Source organism: Sapajus apella, unplaced genomic scaffold (assembly GCF_009761245.1).
Source record: "Sapajus apella isolate SASKATOON/1434 unplaced genomic scaffold, GSC_monkey_1.0 scaffold78, whole genome shotgun sequence".
Classification (NCBI taxonomy): Eukaryota; Metazoa; Chordata; class Mammalia; order Primates; family Cebidae; genus Sapajus; species Sapajus apella.
The window spans coordinates 5,408,463-5,433,362 of NW_022437018.1; the positions used below are offsets into that span (position 1 = coordinate 5,408,463).

The 24,900-nt window shown below is 36.7% G+C and overlaps 1 protein-coding gene across 5 annotated transcripts in view; it reads right to left on the reverse strand.

Moving 5' to 3' along the window:
• JMJD1C (jumonji domain containing 1C) overlaps nt 1-24,900 on the reverse strand; it is a 352,145-nt gene that overhangs the window by 180,804 nt on the left and 146,441 nt on the right. For all 5 annotated transcript variants that reach the window (XM_032252654.1, XM_032252661.1, XM_032252658.1 and 2 more), the window contains exon 2: nt 23,859-24,023. In XM_032252654.1, coding sequence (XP_032108545.1) covers nt 23,859-24,023 — 165 coding nt within the window. The remainder of the gene's footprint in view (nt 1-23,858; nt 24,024-24,900) is intronic.

Genomic DNA, 24,900 nt, shown 5'->3' on the forward strand with positions numbered 1-24,900 from the left:
AGAAGATTTTGTAGAAGTCTTATTCTATGATGTTTTCCATAGTTACTTATTGAAAAAAGAAAAAAGGTATGCTCATGCACATTTATCTTAGATCATATGTAACAATGAGATGGGCGCCCAGTGTGAAAGCAAGCAGGTCTAACTTTATTTGGACTACACAATAATGATGTTTCATGGCTAGCTGTATTCAAAAGCCCAAATAAACCTTAATCAAGCTGAAACAGCAGGCTACTGCATCACTATTTCTCTAAAATAAATTCATCTGGTATTCCAAAATTACTCATATGTTCTCCAAATAAATTATATTTAAATGAAGACTTCTTGTACTCCAACAAGAGGAAAAATTGAGCTTACATACCAATTATATTACATGAAAAATCATAAAATAGTGTTAGGGTTACACAACGTACATAGCAGTAAATGGCAGTGCTGAATTACAGTAACAAAAGGGACTGCAAAAGATTTAATCCAGACCCGTATGTAACACAACTACCTTTACATTACTGACCATGAACTACTTCGTCTACTACAAAGCAGAAGACAAACTTTACCTGCAAACACAACATTTGTCAGGATACTAGATATTTCCTGGCATTACTCACTAAAAAGTGGGACACAGAGACATCCGAAATACAAATATTTCTTAATCTGTAATGATTTCTTCACTGTAAAAAAAAAAAGGACCTCCTCTCTTCACTCTGAAAGTGAAGAAACTTTGATATAGTTTACCTCCAGACCCTCAATGAAAAACAAAAAAGATCTGAGAAAGCATTCTTTCACTCCTTGAAATCCCTAGTGGACTGGACCCTCAAGGTTAGCACAGGCATCTTTGGGCTTACCGGGTTTAAAAGATATTACAATGGTTTGGACTGTTATTTTTCATTGCTCATCTATCTGCATTTCAACTTTACAACCATAAGATATCAAACTTCCACTTCATTCACAAAGCTGTATATGTATATAATTTCTTTAGTTTAAAACAAGATTTTTGGTAAATATTTATGTTTACCCAGAAAAAAGAAAAGTAAGGAGGGGAGGGAAAGGGAGGGCAAGTCTGAAAAAAACATATAACAAAAGTGGGCAAAGGAAATGAATAGACACTTTTCAAAAGACATATATGAGGCCAACAAACATATGAAAAAATGCTCATCGTCACTGGTCATTAGAGAAATGCAAATCAAAACCACACTGAGATATCATCTCACGCCAGTTAGAATGGTGATCATTAAAAAATCTGGAGACAACAGATGCTAGAGAGGATGTGGAGAAACAGGAACACTCTTACACAGTTGGTGGTAGTGTAAATTATTCAACCATTGTAGAAGACAGTGTGGTGATTTCTCAAGGATCTAGAAATAGAAATTCCATTTGACCCAGCAATCCCACTACTGGGTAGATACCCAAAGAACTATAAATCGTTCTACTATAAAGACACATGCACACATATGTTCATTGCAGCACTGTTCACAATAGCATAGACCTGAAACCAACCCAAATGCCCATGAATGATAGAATGGCCAAGGAAAATGTGGAACATATACACCGTGGAATACTATGCAGCCATAAAAAACGATGACTTTATGTCCTTTCTAGGGACATGGATGAATATGGAAACCACCATTCTCCGCAAAATGACACCAGAACAGAAAATCAACACCGCATGTTCTCACTCATAGGCAGGAGTTGAACAATGAGAACACATGGAAAAAGGGAGGGGAGCATCACACACTGGGGTCTGTTGGGGGAACTAGGGGAGGGACAGCAGTGGGCAGGGAGGTTGGGAAACAATAACATGGGGAGAAGTGCCAGATATAGGTGACAGGTGGATGGAGGCAGCAAACCACATTGCCACGTATGTACCTATGGAACAATTCTGCATGATCTGCACACGTACCCCAGAATCAAAAGTACAATAAAAAATACGTGTGTGTGTGTGTGTGTGTGTGTGTGTGTGTGTGTGTGTGTATGACATATAACAAATGTGTTAGCTAAAGATATCCCAGGAAATACAATAAGAGAATGAGAGAAAATTTTCACTTTTAACTTTATAGTATTCACAATTATTCAATATGCAGTTGATTCTGACTTTAGCAAGTTAACTAACTACCCTATGTCTGTTTATTCACCTATAAACAAGAATAATAGTATCTACCTCAAAAGAATAATGTAAAGCACTGAGAAAAATACCTGGAACTTGGTATACCTTCAAAAATTAACTAGCATCAATATATTACTGATATGATACATATTTTTAAAAACACTAATATATTTTTAAATGGTAAATATAAATGTGCTTTAAAAGAGTATCAAAAGAGATTTGTACTTACTTTTCATAAAACTCTTCACAACTGCAGTTACCTATTTGTGTTAGACAGCAAAGATTCATTGTATCTACATAATGCTTAACTCATAGGAAGCATTCAAATATACTTAATGAATGAAAAAAATTATCTTTCAACACAGATATGATGTGTTTAAAACAGAGACAGACAGACAGACACAGACACAGACACAGACACACACACAAACTCCTTAGCGTTTTTAGACCTAGTTAGACTCATCGCCAAGACAGACTCCCCCAACCAGCCCCCATGAACTTAAACAAACAAACAAACAAACAAACAAAATTCTCAAATTAGAACACATATAGACATGACAACTGTATTGTTTCTGGACAGAATCAACCCCCTTCATATTTATTTTAAATAACTTGCTGTTCTTCACTGTTGTGAATTACAGTAATGAAAAAGTGAAAATCTCTAGCAATTCCAAGTATAACAAAAGAGATGAACAGATATAAGAAATATTTATAATGAAAAGGTCAATGAATCAAAGAAATGACTCCAAACCATCATCTATTTTAGGATATGAAAATTTTTCACAGATTATAACCACAGAAAACTCACTATGGCTTAAGAAATAGACAAAACCAGAAAAGCTCTACAAGATCATGGAAATCCTGAGAAAAACTAAACATTCTGTTAAATTCTAGTAAATGGCAACTAATTGTCATGTTTGGATAAAATAATGAAATGTGACGTAACAATTTAAGAAACTGGGTTAAAAAAAAAAAAAATCTGCATCTCGGTGTGGTACTGTGTGCCTATAGTCTCAGCTACTCACAAGGCTGAGGCCAGGAGTTCTGGTCCAGCCTGGGAAATATAGCAAGATCCTGTCTCTTTAATATAATTAAGATATAATATAGATCTGGGTTAGAACAGGGGAAAAAAGGAAAAACAAAAAAATTAACTATGAAAATTCAGTAATATGGTTTTTATTAGGATTTAGATTCTAATAAAATCACAACAAAAACAAGATTTTAAAACAGAAAAAAACTGCATAAGGCTGGGGTCCCCCCAGGTAAGTTTCAACCTAATAAAAGAGACTGCTGTATCTCCATACATAGAGGCTGTTAAAGACAGTCTGGAAAGGAGGCCAGTTAAAACTATCTAGTTCAAAATACTACCTTAAGTTCCACAACATATACTCACACTTAAAACAGTTTTGATTAGTAACCACCAGGTTGGATCTGAGGACCCTCAGAAAATGAAGATTAAAACAGTTTTGATTAGTAACCATCAGGTTGGATCTGAGGATCCTCAGAAAATGAAGATGACAGAAAATCTAACCTAATCATGTTGGACCTTCAAAATAATGAACTCCTACAACTTCCACCACAGCCTGGTAATTGTGTGAATTTAAAAACATTACTACCAGATAGAAATCCATTTCATATTCTTTGAGCAGCCATACTAATAAAAGGGACATCTGCTATATTAGAATATTTGAGAGCCCGAATTCCCATTTAAATTGTAGTTATTTTATAATCCTAGTATTGTTAATTCTGAGAAAGAAACAGCTTTAGTATCACATCTTAAAGATGACTGCTATTGTAATTTCCCATTGTTACCTAGCCATTGGTATAATTGGCCTGGGCCATAGTCACTGTCACCACTATTTTTACATATGTTCACAGCTATTTAACTTTTGTAAGATGTTGTGCACATTTACCATGGTAATAAATAAACCACGTGTTATGTTCATACATTTGTTCTGGATGTTTTGCAGAGAATTTATCCTACTTACTTTCATTTTCTTAAAATACAGCAGTTTCTTCAAAAGTAAATTTTTAAAAATGTGATTTAATATTTTTATAACAACAAAACATTTTTGCAGAACTGGTTTTATTTCCCTCATTTCTTTTTGTATTCCATATAATGTGACCAATTTACTTGAATATGACTATCCAATTTCTAACTTTTTATTAGATATAAAATTGAATTCAATTTTATTGAATACTGTTCTTTGACATTTAAATAAAAATAACACTTTTCATTACCCATAACAGAAATTCTGTAGTCTCAGTACAAGTTTTAACTTTGTTTTAATCCAGTTGAAATGTTCCTTTTCTAGCTATTGAGTTGGTCCTTCTGTTTCATGAGGTCATTTTATTAGTTACTAATATCAGAAAAATGCTAATCAAGATATTGTTATTAAAGAAAATACTGAAAGTTGTTCTAATTGCTCTCACAATTTAGAATTTAAAACTCTTGTAAGAATGGCTTGGTATTATTTTCATATGGTAATCCAGTACTTTCAGACTCAAGGGAATTAAGATTGGATCTGCTTATTTTCCTAACAGTCAGTGTTAGCTGGCTAAGACATAGCTACTTGGGAGGCTGAGGTGGAAGGATCACTTGAGCCCAGGAGTTTGAGGTTATGGGGAGCTATAATCATGACACTTCATTTCAGCCTGGGTGACAGAGTGAGACTCTGTCTCCAATAAATGAAATCTTAAAATGTACTTTGTTTAAACATGTAGTAAGCAGGTATTGTATACCTAATCTACTCTGTGGGTATGTTTCAATCCAACCTTATATGTCTTTTTATTTCCAGCACCTTAATTTTAAAATTTGGCTTACAATCTTGGTAAGGTTAAACTTGCAGTCATGCAGTAATTTCCTAAAAGGAAACTTGACATAGGTATGTTTAACTTAATGAAAATCCAACGTAAACATTTTGTTCATACCAAAATGATCAGAAATCACTAATCAGAGTAGTTATCAGATAGGCAGGTGGATAAATAGCTTTTGGATAATGAAAGCATGCTTATGCTATTAAAAAAAAATTATTGCTAATCAAGATATATATTACATATTCACCATAAAAGTTACATGTTTCAAATATATTTAAACCTGATTTTAAAAGCACAGTTTCTTTTTTTATTTTTGAGACACAGTCCCACTCTGTCACTCAGGCTGGAGTGTAGTAGGTGCGACCTTGGCTCACAGCAACCTCCACCTCCTAGGATTAAGCGATTCTCCTGCCTCAGCCTCCCATGTAGCTGGGATTACAGGCATGAGCCACCGTACCAGGCTTAAAAAGTACAGTTTCTATTAAATACTTTTAATTGTTTTTCATGATCTTCATCATTAAAAATGAACGGTTTCAAATATTAACTGTGGCTGGTTTTAAATTTATTTTTTAATAACTAAACTTTGATTTTAAGCTTAACTAGGTCAGGTGCGGTGTTTTATACCTATAATCCCAGCACTTTGGGAGGCCAAGGCAGGCAGATCACCTGAGGTCAGGAGTTGGAAACCAGCCTGGCCAAGATAGTGAAAACCCGTCTCTACTAAAAATACAAAAATTAGCTGGACGTGGTGGTGCGTGCCTGTAATCCCAGTTACTTGGGAGGCTGAGGCAGGAGAATCATTTGAATCCAGGAGGCAAAGGTTGCAGTGAGCTGAGACTGCCCCATTGCACTCCAGCCTAGGCAACAGGCAACAAGAGTGAGACTCCATCTCAAAATAAATAACTTGATACTTGTATACCTAGAACTTGGCATACATCAAATACGAAATAGAAACAAAAGTCAGACAAAAAGCAGAAATTTCTCTGGAGTTTGACAAATAATTCAGTAGAAAGCAATTAAAATTAAAAATTGGCTTCCTCTCAACTTTCAGGCATATCTTAAGTTGATGACTCAGTAAGAATATCCTAATCCAGAGGTTGCAGTGAGCTGAGATTGCGCCACTGAACTCTAGCCTGGGTGACATAGCAAGATTGTCTCAACAAAGGAGAAAAAAAAAAAAAAAAAAAAAAAAAGAATATCCAACTCCTCAAAATTTGATTCACTCAAGAAATATGGAAAGCAAAGTACAATAGGGCAGAAAAAATCTAAATCTACTTTTTAAATGTACTTAATTCTGGAAAACAATTTAAGAGGATATTCAGAATAATGGTTCACTTCCTTTTTTCATGCAACTTTAGAAACACTGGCTTTATTAAAATCACTAGCCTGGGCCGGGCACAATGGCTCACACCTGTAATCCCAGCACTTTGGGAGGTCAAGGTGGGTGGATCATCTGAAGTCAGGAGTTGGAGACCAGCCTGGCCAGCATAGTGAAACCTCATCTCTACTAAAAATACAAAAATGAGCTGGGCATGGAGGCACATGCCTGTAATCCCAGCTGCTAGGGGGACTGAGGCAGGAGGATCACTTGAACCTGGGAGGCAGAGGTTGCAATGAGCTGAGATCGTACCACTGGACTCCAGCCTGGGCAACAGAGTGAGACTCCATCTCAAAAACAAGTAGCAGCTAAAAAAAAAATCACTAGTTTGAAAGAAGGGGTTTAACACTAAAATCAAGAAATCCCTTTTAATTCATAATTAAAGTATCTTTTATTCATTATCTATTCAACAACTAATAGTATCAGGTATTCAGCCTCTACTGAATACATTTAAGTGCATAATTCTTGCCATCATATAGGCAAAAAGTTAGTTGTAAATCACAATAATTTAAAGAGTTTCTAGCACACACGTTTGTGTGTGTGTGTGTGTGTGTGTGTGTGTGTGTGTGTGTAGACAGGGTCTCACTCCACTGGAGTGCAGTGGCACAATGACACCTCACTGCAGCCTCAGTCTCCAAAGCTGAAGTGATCCTCCCGCCTCAGCCTTCTAAGCAGCTGGGACTACAGGTGGTCACCACCACACCTGGCTAATTTTTGTATTTTTTAGGAGAGATGTAATTTTACCATATTTCTTGGGCTAGTCTCAAAGTCCTGAGAACAAGCAATCTGCCTGCCACGGCCTCTCAAAGTGCTGGGACTACAGGCATGAGCCACCATGCCTGGCCTAGTGTACTGTATTTACATACAGTTGCTAAAATATGATCAGTGCTCAGAAGACTGAGAATCCTTGACTAAGCATTAACAATTAAGCATGAGGCACTAAAAAGCTATTGAAAAACTTTGTGAATGGCTTGACAGTGGCTTGGTGAGTATTACTGTAGGGCACTTAGTATCAGTATTTATTATTGTTCTTTTCTCCGGGACCTTCACTTGCCCTGAGGTAACAATTCTCTAATCATTTCAGGGGGTATGTACCTGGCTGACATGAAATAAATGGGGCTGAAAGAACCACTTAGAAAAGGGATTTTCATTTAATGCTCTTGTCCCACCAGAAATTCTGATGTGTCAAATCTTAAATCCAGAATCTCTACTATTCAGATATTTGAGAAAATATACTGTAATTAGTGGAGAGGTTAGCTTGCTAACTGTGAGAAGTGTGAAGAATGCACAGGGAGTCTACTTCTCTTCTCTTCATACAATTTTCAATCAATTCCTGCATTTCAGTTCCCACCATCACTTCTATCATGCAAAGCATCTGGAGCTTCAATTTTTGAAGTTTTCTGAAACCTGCTAGCATTCTCCTCTGATGACATTTAGATTTCAGGTTTTTCTTTTATGAGACAGAATCTTACTCTGTCACCTAGGCTGGAGTGCGCTGGCATAAACATGGCTGACCATAATCTACTTCCCAGACTCAAGTGATCATCCCTCTCCGGCCCCCAGCCTCCCAGGTAGCTGGGACTACAGGTACACACCACTGTGCCGGGCTGATTTTTTTTTTTTTTTTTTTTTTGAGACAGAGTCTCCCTCTGTCACCCACGCTGGAATGCAGTGGCTCACTACAATCTCCACCTCCCAATTCAAATGATTCTCCTGCCTCAGCCTCCTGAGTAGCTGGGATTACAGCCATGCGCCACCATGCTTGGCTAATTTTTTTCTTTTTCTTTTTTTTTTTCCTAAGTAGAGACAGTTTCACAATGTTGGCCAGTCTGGTCCTGAACTCCTGACCTCAAGTGATCCACTCACTTTGGCCTCCCAAAGTGCTGGGATTACAGATTGAGCCACTGTACCCAGCTTGCCTGGTTAATTTTTAACTTTTATATAGAGACAAGGACTTACTATGTTGCCTGGTCTTCAACTTCTGGGCTCAAGCGATTCTCCTACCTTGGCTTCCCAAAGTGCTGGGATTGGAGTGGGCAAGGGGTAAAAACAAAACAAAACAAAAACAAAGTGCTGAGATTCTAGGTGTGAACCACAATGCCTGGCCCAGTTTTCTTTGTTAAATTGGTCACTAATTCTCACCCACTCCCTACATTCTAAATATATATTACCATCTTCTCACCATTATCTCTTACTCTGTTCATCCTTTTTTTCTTGTTTCTATCTTGGTGCAAGTTTGGAGGAACCAAAGATAAGCATATGTTTTCTGTTTGTTTTTTGAGACAGGCTCTTACTCTGTTGTCCAGGCTGGATCACACCTCACTGCAGCCTCAAACTCTGGGCCTCAAGAAATCCTCCCACCTTAGTCTCAGTAGCTGGGACTGCAGGTAGGTACCAATACATCTGGCTAATTTTTTGGAGATGGGGTTTCACCATGTTGCTCAGCCTGCTCTTGAACTCTTGGACTCAAGTGATTTGCCTGCTTCAGGCTCCCAAAGTGCTGGGAGTACAGGTATGAGCAACCACACCTGGCCAAGCACGTTTCACCAGACACATTTATCCATGTCTCACCTAGATCAAACAAAGGGATAAATTACAAGATAATGTACTACTAGCTTCTCTCTAATCCCATCATGCTACAGCTATAGTAACCTGCTAAAAATACAAAATTGATGATTTAACCCAGATAATTTTTGTCCTCAATGGCTTTCGATTCCCTACAGGGGTGAAATTTCCAAAATGTTATTGTAATACAAGACCCTTTGTGACTTCATTTCTGCTTACTTTTTTTTTTGAGATGGAGTTTTGCTCTTGTTGCCCAGGCTGGAGTGCAATGGCACAATCTCGGCTCACCGCAATCTCCACCTCCCTGGTTCAAGTGATTTTTCCTGCCTAAGCCTCCTCAGTAGATGGAATTACAGGCATGTGCCACTACGCCCAGCTAATTTTCTATATTTAGTAGAGACGGGGTTTCTCCATGTTTGTCAGGCTGGTCTCCAACTCTCAAGCATAGGTGACCTGCCTATCTCAGTCTCCCAAAGTGCTGGGATTACAGGCGTGGGCCACCTTGCCCAGCCCCTACTTACTCTTTTCTACTCCATCTTTTGCCACTCCATTGGGACACAAATTATGCTACCTGTGTTCCAGCTTGGCACAAGACCTTGGGATTTCTCAGTTGGGACCTGTTTTCTCATAAAATGTCTTCCAAACTTATTTGATCAGAAAATGCTAATTCAGCATTGAAAACAATAGCAAGCCTCATCCTCCACTGTGTAGCTTTTCCTTAGCCAAGCCAGACACTTCCTCTTCATTTGTCCCATTTTTATAAACTTTTTATTTTATAAATGAATGTTTCATTTTCTACTCGTGCATCTCTCTCTCTCTCTTCTTACTCCCTATACCTCCTGGACACAAAAATTTTTAGTTTATTCTCATTTATATCTCTAAATCTTAAATTGTCTGATCAGGAATAAACTAAATTAAAATTAGGTTGTTTTCCTTTCTAAGACTTTTCCTGAAACTAGGTTGACTAAAAACTATAAACGCTTTTCCATGATTATTCTCAGTAAGGCCAGGTATAAGCTCCACTAGAGGAGAAAAGCAAAAGTATTATGCTCAAGATACACTATTTTGGTTCCATTTCCACTCTCAGCTGTGCTACTAATTAAAATGAATATAAACGTAAACAAATCAGCTAACATAATTATCTCAGGCCTTTCTTTTCTTACTAAAAAAAAGAGGGCATTAAACTGGATGATGACAATAATACAGTAACTACAAGCTTTTATAAAAGTGCTTTGTATATGGCGTTAATACAGTGGAAGATTAACCTTATTGAAAAAAGTCTGGCTTCTGCCCTCAGCCACTGGGAAACAATCAGTAGGCCTCTGGTATGTCTTGCCTGATACAAGTGTTTTTGTTTGCTTGGGGGCTTTGGCCATTAGACTATCTAACAATATTATTTATAATGGAAAGTTCCCAGAATTCCATAATGAAATAGGAACAGACTGTGCATGAAAATGCTACCAAAGAAAAATATCATTATAATGAGCACAGAGACCCTACTACTAATAGCACATAGTATGGTTCTGGGCCACAGAGTAATAGCTTTGACCTCCAAAGAAAGGAAAACTAAAGCTAACAGTTTGACACTCTGGTAGCAGCAAAAGATTAAAGGTCAGCCATGTGGATAGTATGTGTTCAAGCCCCAATACAAACAATGAACACCAAAGGATTTGCTGAGATTCCCTGTTCTGTTTGCCAATATTCTGTGAGTACTGTCATACACTATGATTGTAATGAGCTAATGTTGTCTATGATACCACAGAGAGAGGGCAACCAGAAACTACATTTAGACTCCTCCTGGATACTGCACCCTATGTCTCTCTTCCCTTGGTTGATTTTAATGTATATCATTTCTATGTAACAAACTACAACCATGAGTATAACATTTTCAATGAGTTCTGTGAGTTCTTCTAGCAAATTATCAACCCTGAAGTTGCTTTTTGGAATCCCTCAAGCTTGCAATAGTATCAGAAGTGGGAACAAGAATGACATTAACTTGAAGCTGACTCACTGAATGAAGAGAAAGAATGAGGGATGACAAACCTTTGATTCCTCGATGGCTACAAGGTCACACATGGTATAAAACTGATTACAGCTGTGCTATAATCAGTTACTGGAGGTAAACATTACCAATGGAATTTATAAATAATAGATCCAACTACAGGTGTATTACAATCAATTAATAGAAATGAAAGTTACCAGTGGAGCTTAGAAATGATGGATCCAACTCCTAGGGACTTGATTCACTGGATACATAAAACAAGTTACATCAACAATAAATAAGATTACTACAAAATCTTTTGATTATTGTTATCTGGAACAGCAAAATAAAAAGAAAGGCAAATCCTGCCAGGCACGATGGTTCACCCCTGTAATCCCAACACTTTGGGAGGCCAAGGCAGGCAGATCACCTTAGGTCAGGAGTTTGAGACCAGCCTGACCAGCATGGTGAAACCTGTTTCTACTAAAAATACAACAAATTAGCTGGGCACAGTGGCAGGCACCTGTAATTCCAGCTACTTGGGAGGCTGAGGCAAGGAATCACTAAAACCTGGGAGGTGGAGGTTGCAATGAGCCCAGATCATGCCACTGCACTCCAGCCTGGGCGACAGAGCGAGACTCCATCTCAAAAAAATAAAAAAGAAAAGAAATGCAAATCCTAATGCTTGTGCAAGCCTGCTTTTTGGCCAGATCCAATTATAGCCAGCAGTCACAGACCCAATGCCATAGGTAAAAGTCTTGCCAAAAGAACAGACAATAAAGATTTATAAGACAGTGGAAAAAAGAGGAGAGACAAGGGACAAGTCCCGGCTGGGTGTAAATCTTCTGTTTGTTTCTTTGTTTTTTGTAGGTGTAAATCTTTAAACAGTTATTAAGAAATGGGATGAATAAAATATTGAAGTCAAAACAAAGGTCACACTGCAGCACTCTCAGAGGTTGAGTGAACCAACAGGAGTCCATGTTGGTCTCCCTGCATTGAAGAGCCCTAAACAAATCTGTATTATTCACCCTGGTTTTTGTGTTTTTGGATTTTTTTATATTTTTTTGTTTGAGATGGAGTTTCATTCTTGTTGTCCAGGCTGGAGTGCAATGGTATGATCTCAGCTCACCGCAACCTCCGCCTCTCAGGTTCAAGTGATTTTCCTGGCTCAGTCTCCTGAGTAGCTGGGATTACAGGCATGTGCCACCATTCCCGGCTAATTTTGTATTTTTAGTAGAGACGTGGTTTCTCCCTGTTGGTCAGATTGCTCTTGAACTCCTGACCTCAGGTGATCCTCCTGCCTCAGCCTCCCAAAGTGCTGGGATTACAGGTGTGAGCCACCGTGCCTGGCAATTCACCACAGTTTGAGGAAACTTTAAAAACTGAAAGGCAAATATGACTAAGAAAAACCTAACTTCAACGTGCCTAAGCCAATGCTTCTGCAATGTGATTAAAACAAGGCCTGAAAATAAGGCCTGGATCCGTTGCCAGTCCCTAGCTGAGGACCCAGAGTCAAATGCTTTTAAATGGACAAAATGGTTAAGGGTAGATAGGTATCCGTGGGAGACCCATGGAGAGAACTTATAAATCTGTTGGCGAAGTCCTAACAGGAGCTACAGTTATACTGGAAAGACATAAGAACACAAGAGTTTATAGAATTAAAGTAAAAGTTTGGATTATTTCATGATGTCTGAACACACTTTATATACAGTAGTATGTCTCCTTTACCTGAATGCATTATGGAGTTATTTATTATGTCTGACTGGGGAATGTTTCCCATACTAAGTATCGTAAAACAGAATACATATAAATCTTCCTATCAAGCAATATTTATAGGACATGCTAAATGAAAACCAGTGAAAATGCCTGAGCCCACCCAAATTAATTTCAAATAGTATGAAATAGAAGCTGGGCAAATCTTTGTACAACAGTCCTGTGTGGAGCACAGACTGGGCCCAAAACTTTCAATTTGAGGGACGATCAGTTTACTATAGGGCACTAACTGACCCTGCAAACCTGAAATATATATACTGTCCTGGGAAAAATCAAGAAACATTCTAATGGGAAAGCAGCACCCAGAAGAGTTTTATAATTAAATTGGAATGGTCTGTGCAGGAAAATGCTATCAGACATCATATTCGCAAGCATGGAGACCCTACTACATACACAGTGGAAACCAGTCTTAGTATAAGCCTGTGAACTGAGACAAGGTAAGTAGCTTTGTTCTTAACTGACTTGGTACTCAGAAACAACTGAGTAAGGGCCCACTGTAACTACAGCTGTCCAGGAAAATATACAGTATCTACGTAAAGGGTCAATTCTGTTGAAGAAGCATAGCAAATTCCTCTGCGATTCTTAAAAATTTGTTCTGTAATAAAACAGCATTACGCTGTGACATAACACACTATGGCGTAACAGTGACATTGTTGGTAAGATTCATTTATGTAAATAAATCCTTTTTTTTATTTTGGCTTTGAGACAGAGTCGCTTGGCTGCCCAGGGTGAAGTGCAGTGTTGTGATCTTGGCTCACTGCAACATCCATCCCCCAGGTTCAAGTGATTTTTCTGCCTCAGCCTCCCAAGTAGCTGGGACTACAGTAGAGACAGGGTCTTGCCATGTTGGCCAGGCTGATCTTGAGCTCCTGACCTCAGGTGATCTGCTTATCTTGGCTTCCCAAAGTGCTGGGATTACAGGCATAAGCCATTGCACCCAGACCCTTATATAAATAAATCTTATAATATTGACATTGATCATCTAATGTATCAGGAAATTTAGGTAAAGCCTCCTCAAGGATGTAATAATGATGGAAAATGAATAGCCTAATGAAGAATTAGCTAACCATCATATCTCTCTCTCTCTCATCATGCCCCCTCCCCATCCCTCCCCCTCCTTCTCTCTCTCTCCCTCTCTCCCCTGCCCCTCTCCCTTTGTCTTTCTGTGAGACAGAATCTTACTCTGTTGCCCAGGCAACCTCCGCCTCCCAGGTTCAACATATTCTCCTGCCTCAGCCTCCCAAGTAGCTGGGATTACAGACGTGCACCACCACACCTGGTAATTTTTTTTATTTTTAGTAGAGATAGGGTTTCACCGTGTTGGCCAGGCTGGTCTCAAACTCTTGACCTCAAGTGATCCACCTGCCTCAGCCTCAAAAAGTGCTGGAATTATAGGCATGAGCCACCGTGTCCAGCCCATCAACTAATTTCTACGGTAACCGTCCTGCACAGAGTTTTCATAAGATACAAAAATAGTGGTGAATCAAGGGGAAAATCAGTAATTAAATTAGTATAAGAAAATGATATATTTAATGGCTATATAAATTAGACTGGCTGTTTACTTAAATGTATGTCTATTCAACACTGGCTCCTCTCAATATTAGGCATATTCAGAGGGTTACTGTTGCAACATCTGTCATATAAATACTAAATGTAGATGTTCAAATACATTCATTTTGCTGTAAGACTGGAGGCCAAAGGCCAGGGCATAGCCTATACACCAAAGAATAAAAAGATATGTGGCCTTCCATCTTGGTAACTGAGAGATGATCTCCAGGGCTCTAGAATGTCTTGCTTCATAGGAGCACCTGCTTGATAGGAGTATTTTTGTTTGTCTGGAGGCTTTGGCCACTGGACAGTTTAACAATGTAATTTACGATGGGGGCTTCAGGTACTTCAGTATCAGTTCTGATCTCCAGAGGAAGTGAGAACTGAAGTTATTAGTCTGATCTCCCAGAGACCACAGCTATGCCACGCAGACAGTATGTGATTCTGAGCCCCAATAAAACTGGAAAAGTAATGACTCCAATTAGTTTTTTCACTGACAAAACTCACACACTGTGGACATAACGAGATAATGCTGGACATGACTGCACAGGGGAGAAGATGACAAAAGTTTCACATTTAGATTCCTCCTGGATTCTGTACCCTAAGCATCTCTTCCCCTGGCTGGTTTTAATTTGTATACTTTCTCTGCAATAAACTGTAAGCATGGGACAGGCGCGGTGGCTCACTCCTATAATCCCAGCACCTTGGGAGGCTGAGGTGGGCTGATCACGAGGTCAGGACATCAAGAACATCTGGTCAACATGGTGAAACCTTGTTTCTAAAAAAAATACAAAAATTAGCTGGGCATGGTGGCACGCGCCTGTAGCACCAGCTACTCAAGAGGCTGAGGCCGGATACTCACTTGAACCCGGGAGGTGGAGGCTGCAGTGAGCCAAGATCGCATCACTGCACTCCAGCCTGGCAACACAGCGAGACTCCATCTCAAAAATAAATAAATTAATTAAATAAACAGTAGGAATAAATGTAACAGGTCTCAGTGAGTTATAACAATCTTCCAGTGATTTATCAACCCTGAGGATGGCTTCCGGAATGCCTCGAACTTGCAATTAGTGCCAGAAGTGAGAGTGTTCTCTTATGGAGGTTTCTCTCAAAGTGTACACCTATCTAAACTCACTGTAGTGCTATATTGAGGCTTTATTTATATATTGTCTTGCTTAATCTTCACTACTCTTGTGTGGCAGATATTTCTATTATGAACACAGTGAGACCTACAGAGTATAAATAACTTAATTTCACCCAGACATTAACAGTAAATAGAAGAATCAGGATTTGAACCAAAAAATATGCCATGAAGTCTATGTCCTTAAGGCATATTACATTGCCTTCCTTGATAACTGCTATGCTGGGGTTTTTTTTCCCCTCAATTCTAACATTCTTTAAGTCTATAATATCTAAGGTCACATCAAACCATGCAAATCTACAAGGAAACAAGTGATTCAGGTAGACTTAAAACAAGCCTTAAATAATCTTCATTATATTTTACTTTGTTATGATTTAAGCTGTCATTTTTATTAAGTGTTATTTCTTTATGTATTAAGAAAAGATTTTTTTAAATGCTGCATTAGCAAAACACAAACAGTACCTAACAAAGTATATTAACAGAAATGTAAAACAAGTTTAATAACTCATTTGAAGAAAACTACCTCCAAAATATAAAACACAGAATAATAAATTATATGAAATTTCCAATTTGCTAGAAAATAACAGTTGCTTTTAGGGAAATGACAATTTTGCAAAATTCTACCACTGTAAAGAAATCATTTTGATTACTTTATAACATACATATTTTCCCTTGAGACAGGGTCTTGCTCTGTTGCCCAGGCTGGAGTGCAGTGGCATAATCATAGCTCACCACAGACTTGTACTCCTGGATTCAAGCAATCTTCCCACCTCAGCTGCCTAAGTAGCTGGGACTACAAGGCTTGGGCCATTACACTAGGCTAATTTTTTTTTTTTTTGTAGGGATGGGGGTATCACTATGTTGCCCTGGCTGCTCCTGAACTCCCAGGCTCAAGCAATTCTCCCACCTCAACCTCCCAAAATGCTGAGATTACAGGCTGAGCCACTGTCCCCAGCCTATGATACTTCTTAAATGCATAATTCTAGTGCTGATATAGTTAAGATTTATGTTTTTCATTTAAATTTTATTTCTCTACATTTTCCTAAAGTATGTGTAATTATCACTTTTAAAGCTGCATAATATACCAAAATATTAACAGCATTCACAAATTGTTGAACATCAAGGTTGTTCCATTTTTTTCTTCTTTAATAAGACTGCAATAAACATCTTTCTTCACATAACATTAAGTCTTTCATTTTTTGTAATCTGCAGTCCCCACTACAGTGTCTGGTTCATATGAGGCATGTGACAAACATCAGCTGAACTGAATACACTTTTTAAAAACTTTTTTGAAGCACAGTTTCATAAGACTAGAATTAATGAATCAAAGAGTATGAACCTCTTATGGTTCTTACAACATAATACTTTACAAAAGAATAATGTCATTTTATAATCCATAAGATATGAGTGTGTGTACTCATCCACTGCAATATATGCCACTATTAGATTTTATCATTTAAAAAGCTTAATATTTTATTATGTATAATTTGATCTCTTAAAGTGCTTTACCTTGTAGAGAAACAATAATCCTGAAGTTATCATATTTTGTCATTACTTCCATTTCATTATTTAACAAAGCACAAAAAGACTATAAAACTGTTAATTCTAATTGTGGAAACTCAATTATAAATATGCAAAAACTCTAAATGAAAATACTCAAAAGTTCATTTCTGATTTGGAACATGGCATATTTTCACATTTTAGTAAAATTTGCTTGAGGCCATAATCTAGACCAATTTTGGCAATATAACTGTTGGATATAAAGGTAATCTTGTCCCAAAGAGCAGAGAACTCTATTTTCCTTTGAGAGGGTTTCTTTTGGAACAGACAGTAACTAAAAAGCATTCTCACTAAAAGAATAATTTAAAATAAATAAATTGCTAAGAGTGTACATGTTTATGATGTAATCACAATTCCTGGTTAAACCAGAATTACCTATCTATGAAGGAAAAGCCATATAGAGAAAAAGTAGTCTGACTTTCCTAAAACTCAATTCAGAAATTCAGGTAAATTATCAAAGCCTTGAATATTTAAGTCAATTGTGAGGATGTCTGTTTCTTCCTTTAACATCTTTAAAATAACACATTTCAGGTAATTTTACATTTTTCCACTTGGCAATTTCAGGAATCAAATTTGTATCTAATTAGAATGGGCATTATAAGCTTTTTAGTATTTGTTTTTTATTATATATTGACATGTTTAAAATTGCTAACTCACAGTTTTACCACAATTGGATGATTTTGCCTTCCTGTCCTATGATATTATCATGTTAATGGCCAGAAAACTTGTGATAACTCCCAATAGGGTTCTTTTTCACTACCTGGGTTACAGCACATTCATCGCTTTAAAGAAAGAATTTACTTTACTTACTTTCTAAGATGGGTAAAACACTGTGCTAGACTCCAAGGAACCATACATAGGTGACTAAGACATGACTCCTGTCCTCAAAGAACTTACAATCTATTAAAGGAAGACAGACATGCAAACAAATAGGTATAATACACAGCAGAATGTGCTGATTGTTAAAACAGAGGTACAAAACAAAGTTCTGTAAGAGCACAAGATGGTTATATAGGAGCACTGGTTGGGGTGATCTGGAAGGCTGGGCCAGCAGAAAAGTAGTAGAAAACTCTGCCCCTTAGAAAATACAGCAGTGTTACAGCCCACCTGGGTTAGGGTCGAAGCCCCACTCCCCACAGAAGGTTTTCCTAAAGGAGATGGAGCCAGGGCCCTAACCCAGTTAGGTAGGTGATTCGTTGATTTCAATTATGAATGCCAACACTTTCCTTCCCTGGTGCAGATAAATGTGCTTTCACAAGTATTTTACTTTATTAAAAAGTAAATAAAATTTAACAATCTATTAAGTAACTTACATGAAGATGCAAGTTACCTCAGCCTACAGCATTAGAATGCCCTCAAGTGGTACTCTGATTATACAGGACCAAGCAAAAAAATAGACACCACTTCAGCATTGTGCATGTGGTGCTCCCATAAATGTTTTGCTACTGATATCCTAGAAAGAAAGATGAACCAGACAATTCCAGAGAAGTAGCCTGGGTATTATACTATCCATATTTTGTTGATGATGCAATTATGTTAAACTTTTAAAAATACACTTTAAAATATGTTAATGAGACAACAGGATTTGTTTTTGTCTTGTCACGATCTCAAGAACCAGCAGGTACACTGCTGGTTTCCACTAATTTCTAGGTATAAGAGGTAGACAAGATAACATAACCAATATGTAATATTTAACAGGTACCACACGAGGAGTGAAACAACTAGAAAGAGGATAATAAATACAAACATGTTTAAATACAAAAGAACATAAAGCAAGTATCATGTGCACATAAATAGAAACATTAAATTTGTAAAGAATTAAAGACAAAATATTAGTTTCTACTGTATTTCATTCTATTGCCATCTCGTATAGAGATCCCTCAAATTTCTCAAATCTGTAGATACAGTATTTCATTATGCTGTAGGAATTTCTAAATGCTGAACTTCATAATTGCTGTTTATAGACATCCTTAGAAAAGCTTAATTTTAATGAACAGAAAAGGAAACAACAGAATCTCAGCAATATCTACTATATATAAAGGAATGTTTGCAAAATGCTTATGAAACTTAAATTGACTATTTTCTTAAGTATTACAAACAAGTATTCCCACTCCACTTGCTTATTAATTTTTACAATCTTCTAAAACAAAAGAAAGAAAAAAAGGAAGTAAGGAGGGCAGGCAAGCACACATTACCTGACTACTGGAATTAATGATATCCTATTGTATAGACTTTAAAAATAAACATACAGTTCAGAAAGACTTGCTATCAAACAATGAAACAAATATGACAAAAAAGTTATAATATTTATAATAATATAAAGAAAGCCCATAACAAATATAAAACATAAAACCCTAATAAGTACTAAAGAATAACAATTCACTAAAAATACAATTTGCTCATAAACATGAAAAAAATGAACCCTATTAAAGGAATGCAAACTGAAACAACGAATATTACTTCAAAATATCCAATGAGCAGAGAAAGATAACATTTAATGCTGCATCCCCTTAGGATGTAAAATTCCTCCTGTTTTGGCCAAACATTTGTGTTTTAAAACAAAATAAATAATGCTTACAAGGGTGTGATGAGATAAAAACACCCCAACACTGACTGGGGACAATGGCAGTCAGTACAATCTTTAGACAATTTGTGAAGAGTAACAGGAGATAGATTTTTGTGGCTTTCAAGTTCATACGCTGTGATCATTAATTCTACTACTATGAATATAAATTTTTTAAAATGAGAGAGGCAGATAAAGGCTTACAATGGTATTTATCCCAGCTATCTATAATGCCCCCTAAAACTGAAAACAACTACAATGCCAAACATTAAGGAAATGGTTCATTATAACAGTAAATATTATGCAGCCATTAAAAATGATCTTAAATTACTACTCAGGAGGAGAAATGTAGAGGATAGATGTTACGCAAAAAAAGCAGGATCTACAATTTTAATTCAGTCTTAGCTAAAACTGTTTAAAAGAAGGCAGAGGTTTTATACTCTGCTAATTTGTCAAATTCATTTATTAGTTCTAATAGGCTTTGTTGTTGTCAAGTCTTTACGGTTTTCTACATATAAGATCTTATCAGACATCATTTTAATCCTTTCCAATTTAACTGCTTTAAATGTCTTTTTCTGATCTAATTTTTTAATTCTTTCCAATTTAACTGCTTTAAATGTCTTTTTCTGATCTAATTTCTGGACTATGACTTCAAATACTATGTTGAATGGACATGACAAAAGCAGGGATTTCTTGTCTTATTCCTGATCTTAGAGAAAAAACTTTCAGTCCTTCACCATTGACTAGGATATTACCTAAGTAACATGATATGAAATCAACACATAAAAATCAGTTTGCTTTCTTTCCTTTTTTTTTTTGAGGCAAGGTCTTGGTTTGTCACCCAGGCTGGAGTATACTGGTGTAAAGAGCTCACTGCAGCCTTGAACTCCTGGGCTCAAGGGATCCTCCCACCTCAGCCTCCCAAGTAGCTAGGACTACAGGCTCATGCCCGGTTAGTTTCTATGACTATAATGAATAATCTGAAAATGAAATAAAAAATTCCATTTGCAAGAGCATCAAAAAATTACCTAGGAGGTAAAATACACACTGAAACTACAAAACACAACTGAACAAAATTAAAGAAAATATAAAGAAGTAAAAAGGCACCCCTGTCCAAGGACTAGAAGACTTAATATTTGTACATGTGTGTGTGTAGTTTTAGAGACAAGATCTCACTCTGTTACCCAGGCTTGAGAGCAGTGACACAAATGGCTCACTGCAGCCATCAACTCCTGGGCTTATGCGATCCTTCCACCTTAGCCTCTCAAGTAGCTAAGCCTACAGGCATGAGTCACCACACTCGACTTATTTTATTTTATTTTTTTGCGGAGAAGAGGTCTTACTGCGTTGTTCAGCCTGGTCTTGAGCTCCCGGCCTCAAGCAATCCTCTCGCCTTTGATTCCCAAAGAGCTGGGATTATAGGTGTAAGCCACAGCATCCAGCCCTTAATATTAAGGTGTCTACTACCAAAATCCATCTACAGATTCAGGGCAATCCCTATCAGAATCCAAGTGACTTTTTTCTGGAGAAAAAGAAAACTCCCTCCTAAAGTTCATAGGCAATCCCAAGGAATCCTCAACAGCCAAAACTGTCCTGAAAAAGAGTAAAGTCGATGGAAAAACATTTCCTGAATTCCCAACATACTACAAAGCAACAATAATCAACACAGTACTGGTATCGCAATAAGAACAGACATATAGACCAATGGAATGGAACAGAAAGCCTAGAAACAAACCCTTGCATATAGAGTCAAAATATTTTCTATAACGGTGGCAAAGACCATTCATTGGGGCAAAGGCAGTCTTTCAACAAATGAAAACAGACAAATTGGGCTTCATCAAAATTTAAAAGTTTTGTGCAGCAAAGGCCATTGCTAACAGAGTAAAAAGGCAACCTGTAAAATGAGAGAAAATGTTACCGAATCACGTATCTAATACGGGATTAATATCAAGAATACACAGAGAAATCCTAAAACTCAACAACAACAACAATAACAACAACAGGATCCAATTCAAAAGCAGGCAAATAATTTGAATAGATATTTCTCAAAAGACGTACAAATGGCTGATAAACATGTGAGAAGATGCTCAACATTATGCTTTAGAGAAATACAAAACGAAACCACACCACAATGAGATGCCATTTCATACCTACTGACAAGATAAATACGAAAAAAAAAAAAAAAAAAGCAAGTAAGCCGGCGCGGTGGCTCATGCCTGTAATCCCAGCACATTGGGAGGCCAAGGCAGGCGGATCATAAGGTCAAAATATGGAGACCATCCTGGCCAACATGGTGAAAAAAAATGTATTGAAATATTTAACAGGTAATTCTTCTCGGTTCGTTAATCAGTAAATCATTGTGGGTTGCAGTGAGCCAAGATCATGCCACTGCACTCCAGCCTGGGCAACAAAGCGAGACTCCATCTCAAAAAAAAATTTTTCTTTTTTAGCTAGGCATGGTGGCACACATCTGAAGTCCTAGCTACTTGGAAGGCCAAGGTGGGAGGATTTTTTTTGAGCCCTGAAGTTCAGGGCTGCAGTGAGCTGTGATCACACCACTGCATTCCAACCTGGGGGAAAAAGTGAGACCTTGTCCAAATAAATAAATAAATAGTATGGCCAAAAAAAAGAACCAGAGCAATATGCATCATTAAAAAAAATCAAAAATTATATATATATTACCATATATACAATATATACAGTTTATCTCTTAGTGATAGGACTAAAGATGATAATTTTGAGAAATTTTATATCACAGCGTTTTTCAAATTTTTCACCACATACATTTTTTGGTCTAAGATAAAATTTTTTTAAAAAAGTTGGTGATTATTTAAGTAGGCCTAATTTCAAGGCTAAAAGGTTTTCAACAGAAACAACTTTGAAAAATTATGACAGAATTATCATTAAACAGTATTTCCCAGTATGAATTTTAAAATTCTCTCTAAAATCAGTATTTTATGAATACAAAGCAGGAATTCACCTCAATCTTAACTGCCTTCAAGAAAGGGCAAAGCTTTTCTAAAGTTTTACTAATTTTTTTAACTATGATACTGACATATAGTTTTTCATCCTCTTGATGCTACTGTTTCCTGCTTTTGAGAATTCTCATATAAAATTCACCAATATGTTATAATTATTCATAATTACAAAATTTTATCCAGTTTTTGGGTTAAGGTCTATAAAATTAAAATAATGCTAGTAATGGTTTAAAGTTTTTACATGAAGAATTCAACATACTCATTAAATACTTTTTAAACCCTACTACTTCTTTAGTTTACTATGCAAAGTTTCCTATCAAAACTACAGGTCAGACAGGTGTTATTTTAATCTTTCAATACTGTTTAAAAATTTAAAAGAAACTACCCTAACTCATTAGTTATGCTAAATATCTGCAATAATGTTTCAGTGGCTTTTTAAGTATTTCTTTGATAGTATCCTAAGAAGAAAACTTTAGAAATATTGCAAATTTGTTACATGCTAGATGTTCTGCCAGAAAAAAGTGATAACAATGTTTAAATGAATATGGCTCTTTTCTTAATACAATTTAATGACCTTGTTTACTTCCTGTTTTGTTTTTTTTGTTTTTTTTTTTTCCCTTAAATAAAACTCTTCAAACTACCAGGGAATTTGCTGAAAATTATATTTTCTCAAATGAAACATATCCTGATAAGAAGTAATCTAATCCATTAATTGAATATATAATTACACATTAAACCTCTATCACCCACAATGACTTACTGATTAACAAATCAAGAATTACTCATTATTAAATGTTTTAATACACTGTGTTCCATCTTCTACTTAACAAAGTTTCATTCAGCAAAGTTGTTCCACATGACATACAGTCAACTATCTCTCAGGTGACTTTCATCCAATTTATAAACTTATTTATGAACTACATAAGCTGACAGAATACTAATAAAAAGACACATAAAGCTGTTTTAACAAAATGAAGGCAGTATTTTGAAATCTCCACCAGATACGTCAGAAACTCTTCAGAAATATCAACTTATAAATCACTAAGACGAATCTAAACTTTTATTCAATTCTTGATCTTAAATTTTTATTTATTTATTTGTTTCTAGAGATGGGGTCTCCCTGTCACCCCAGCTGGAGTACAGTGGCGTGACAGTAACTCACATAGTCTTGGTCTTGGGCTCAAGTGATCCTCCCATCTCAGCCTTCCAAGTAGCTGAGACTACAGGTATGTGCCAACACACCCAGCTAATTTTTTTTGGGTAGGGGTAAAGATGGGGTCTCCCTTTGTTGCCTAAGCTGATCTTCAACTCCTAGCTTGAAGCAATCATCCTGCCTCAGCCTCCCAAAGTGCTAGTTTTATAGGCATCAGTCACCATACCTGGCCATTGTTTTGTTACTGTTTTTTGTTTTTAACAAACAAATAAAAATGCTTAATGAAACAGGAATAGATCTTACCAATGCAGGCCACTGAATCTGTTTGCTCTTTGATCCCTGAGTCTGGCTAGGGTCATTCCTTTTGGCCCAGATTAAGTGGTATTCCACCAAGAAAGTTGAAAAATCTTCATAAACTTTAACCCACTCTCGTTTATCCCATTCAAGATCATCAAATTCCACATACACCTACGAAAACAAAAACACAAAATTCAATAAGCAAAATAAAAGAGTGGTATATCTTTTTTCACTGACATATAATAATTGTACATATTTATGGGGTACATATGATATCTTGATACATGCACACGATGTGTAATGATCAAATCAGGGTAATTAGAATATCCACCATCTCAAATATTTATTTTTTATTTGTGATAGAAACATTTCAAATCCTCTCTTCTAGCTGTTTTGAAAAATACAATAAATTACTGATAACTATAGTTACCATACTGTGCTATCAAACACTAACACTCCTTCTAATTGTAGAAAGCAGAAAAGGGAACTCTAGTACACTGTTGGTGGGAATGTAACTTAGTACATCCAATATGGAAAACAGTAAGGAAGTTCCTCAAAAAACTAAAAGTAGATCTATCATAAGATCTGGTAATCCCACTGCTGGGTAAATAACCACAAGAAAGGAACATATATTGAAGAGATAGCTGCACGTCATTGTTTATTGCAACACTATTCCCAATAGCCAGGACATGGAATTGACCTAAGTATCTATCAACATAGGAATGGACAAAGAAAACGTGGTATATATAAACAATAGAATACAATTAGGCCATAAAAAAGAATGAAATATTGTCATCTGCAGCAGTATGAATGAAACTGGAGGTAATTATGTTATATGAAATAAGCAAGGTACAGAAAGACAGACATCACATGTTCACACTCATATCTAAGAGCCAAAAATTTGGATCTTGGCCCAGAATGGTGGCTCATGTCTGTAATCCCAGCACTTTGAGAGGCAAGAGATGGGAGGATCACCTGAGCCCAGGACTTCAAGACCAGCCTTGACAACATAGTGAGATCCTGACTCTAACAAAAGAGAAAAGTAAAA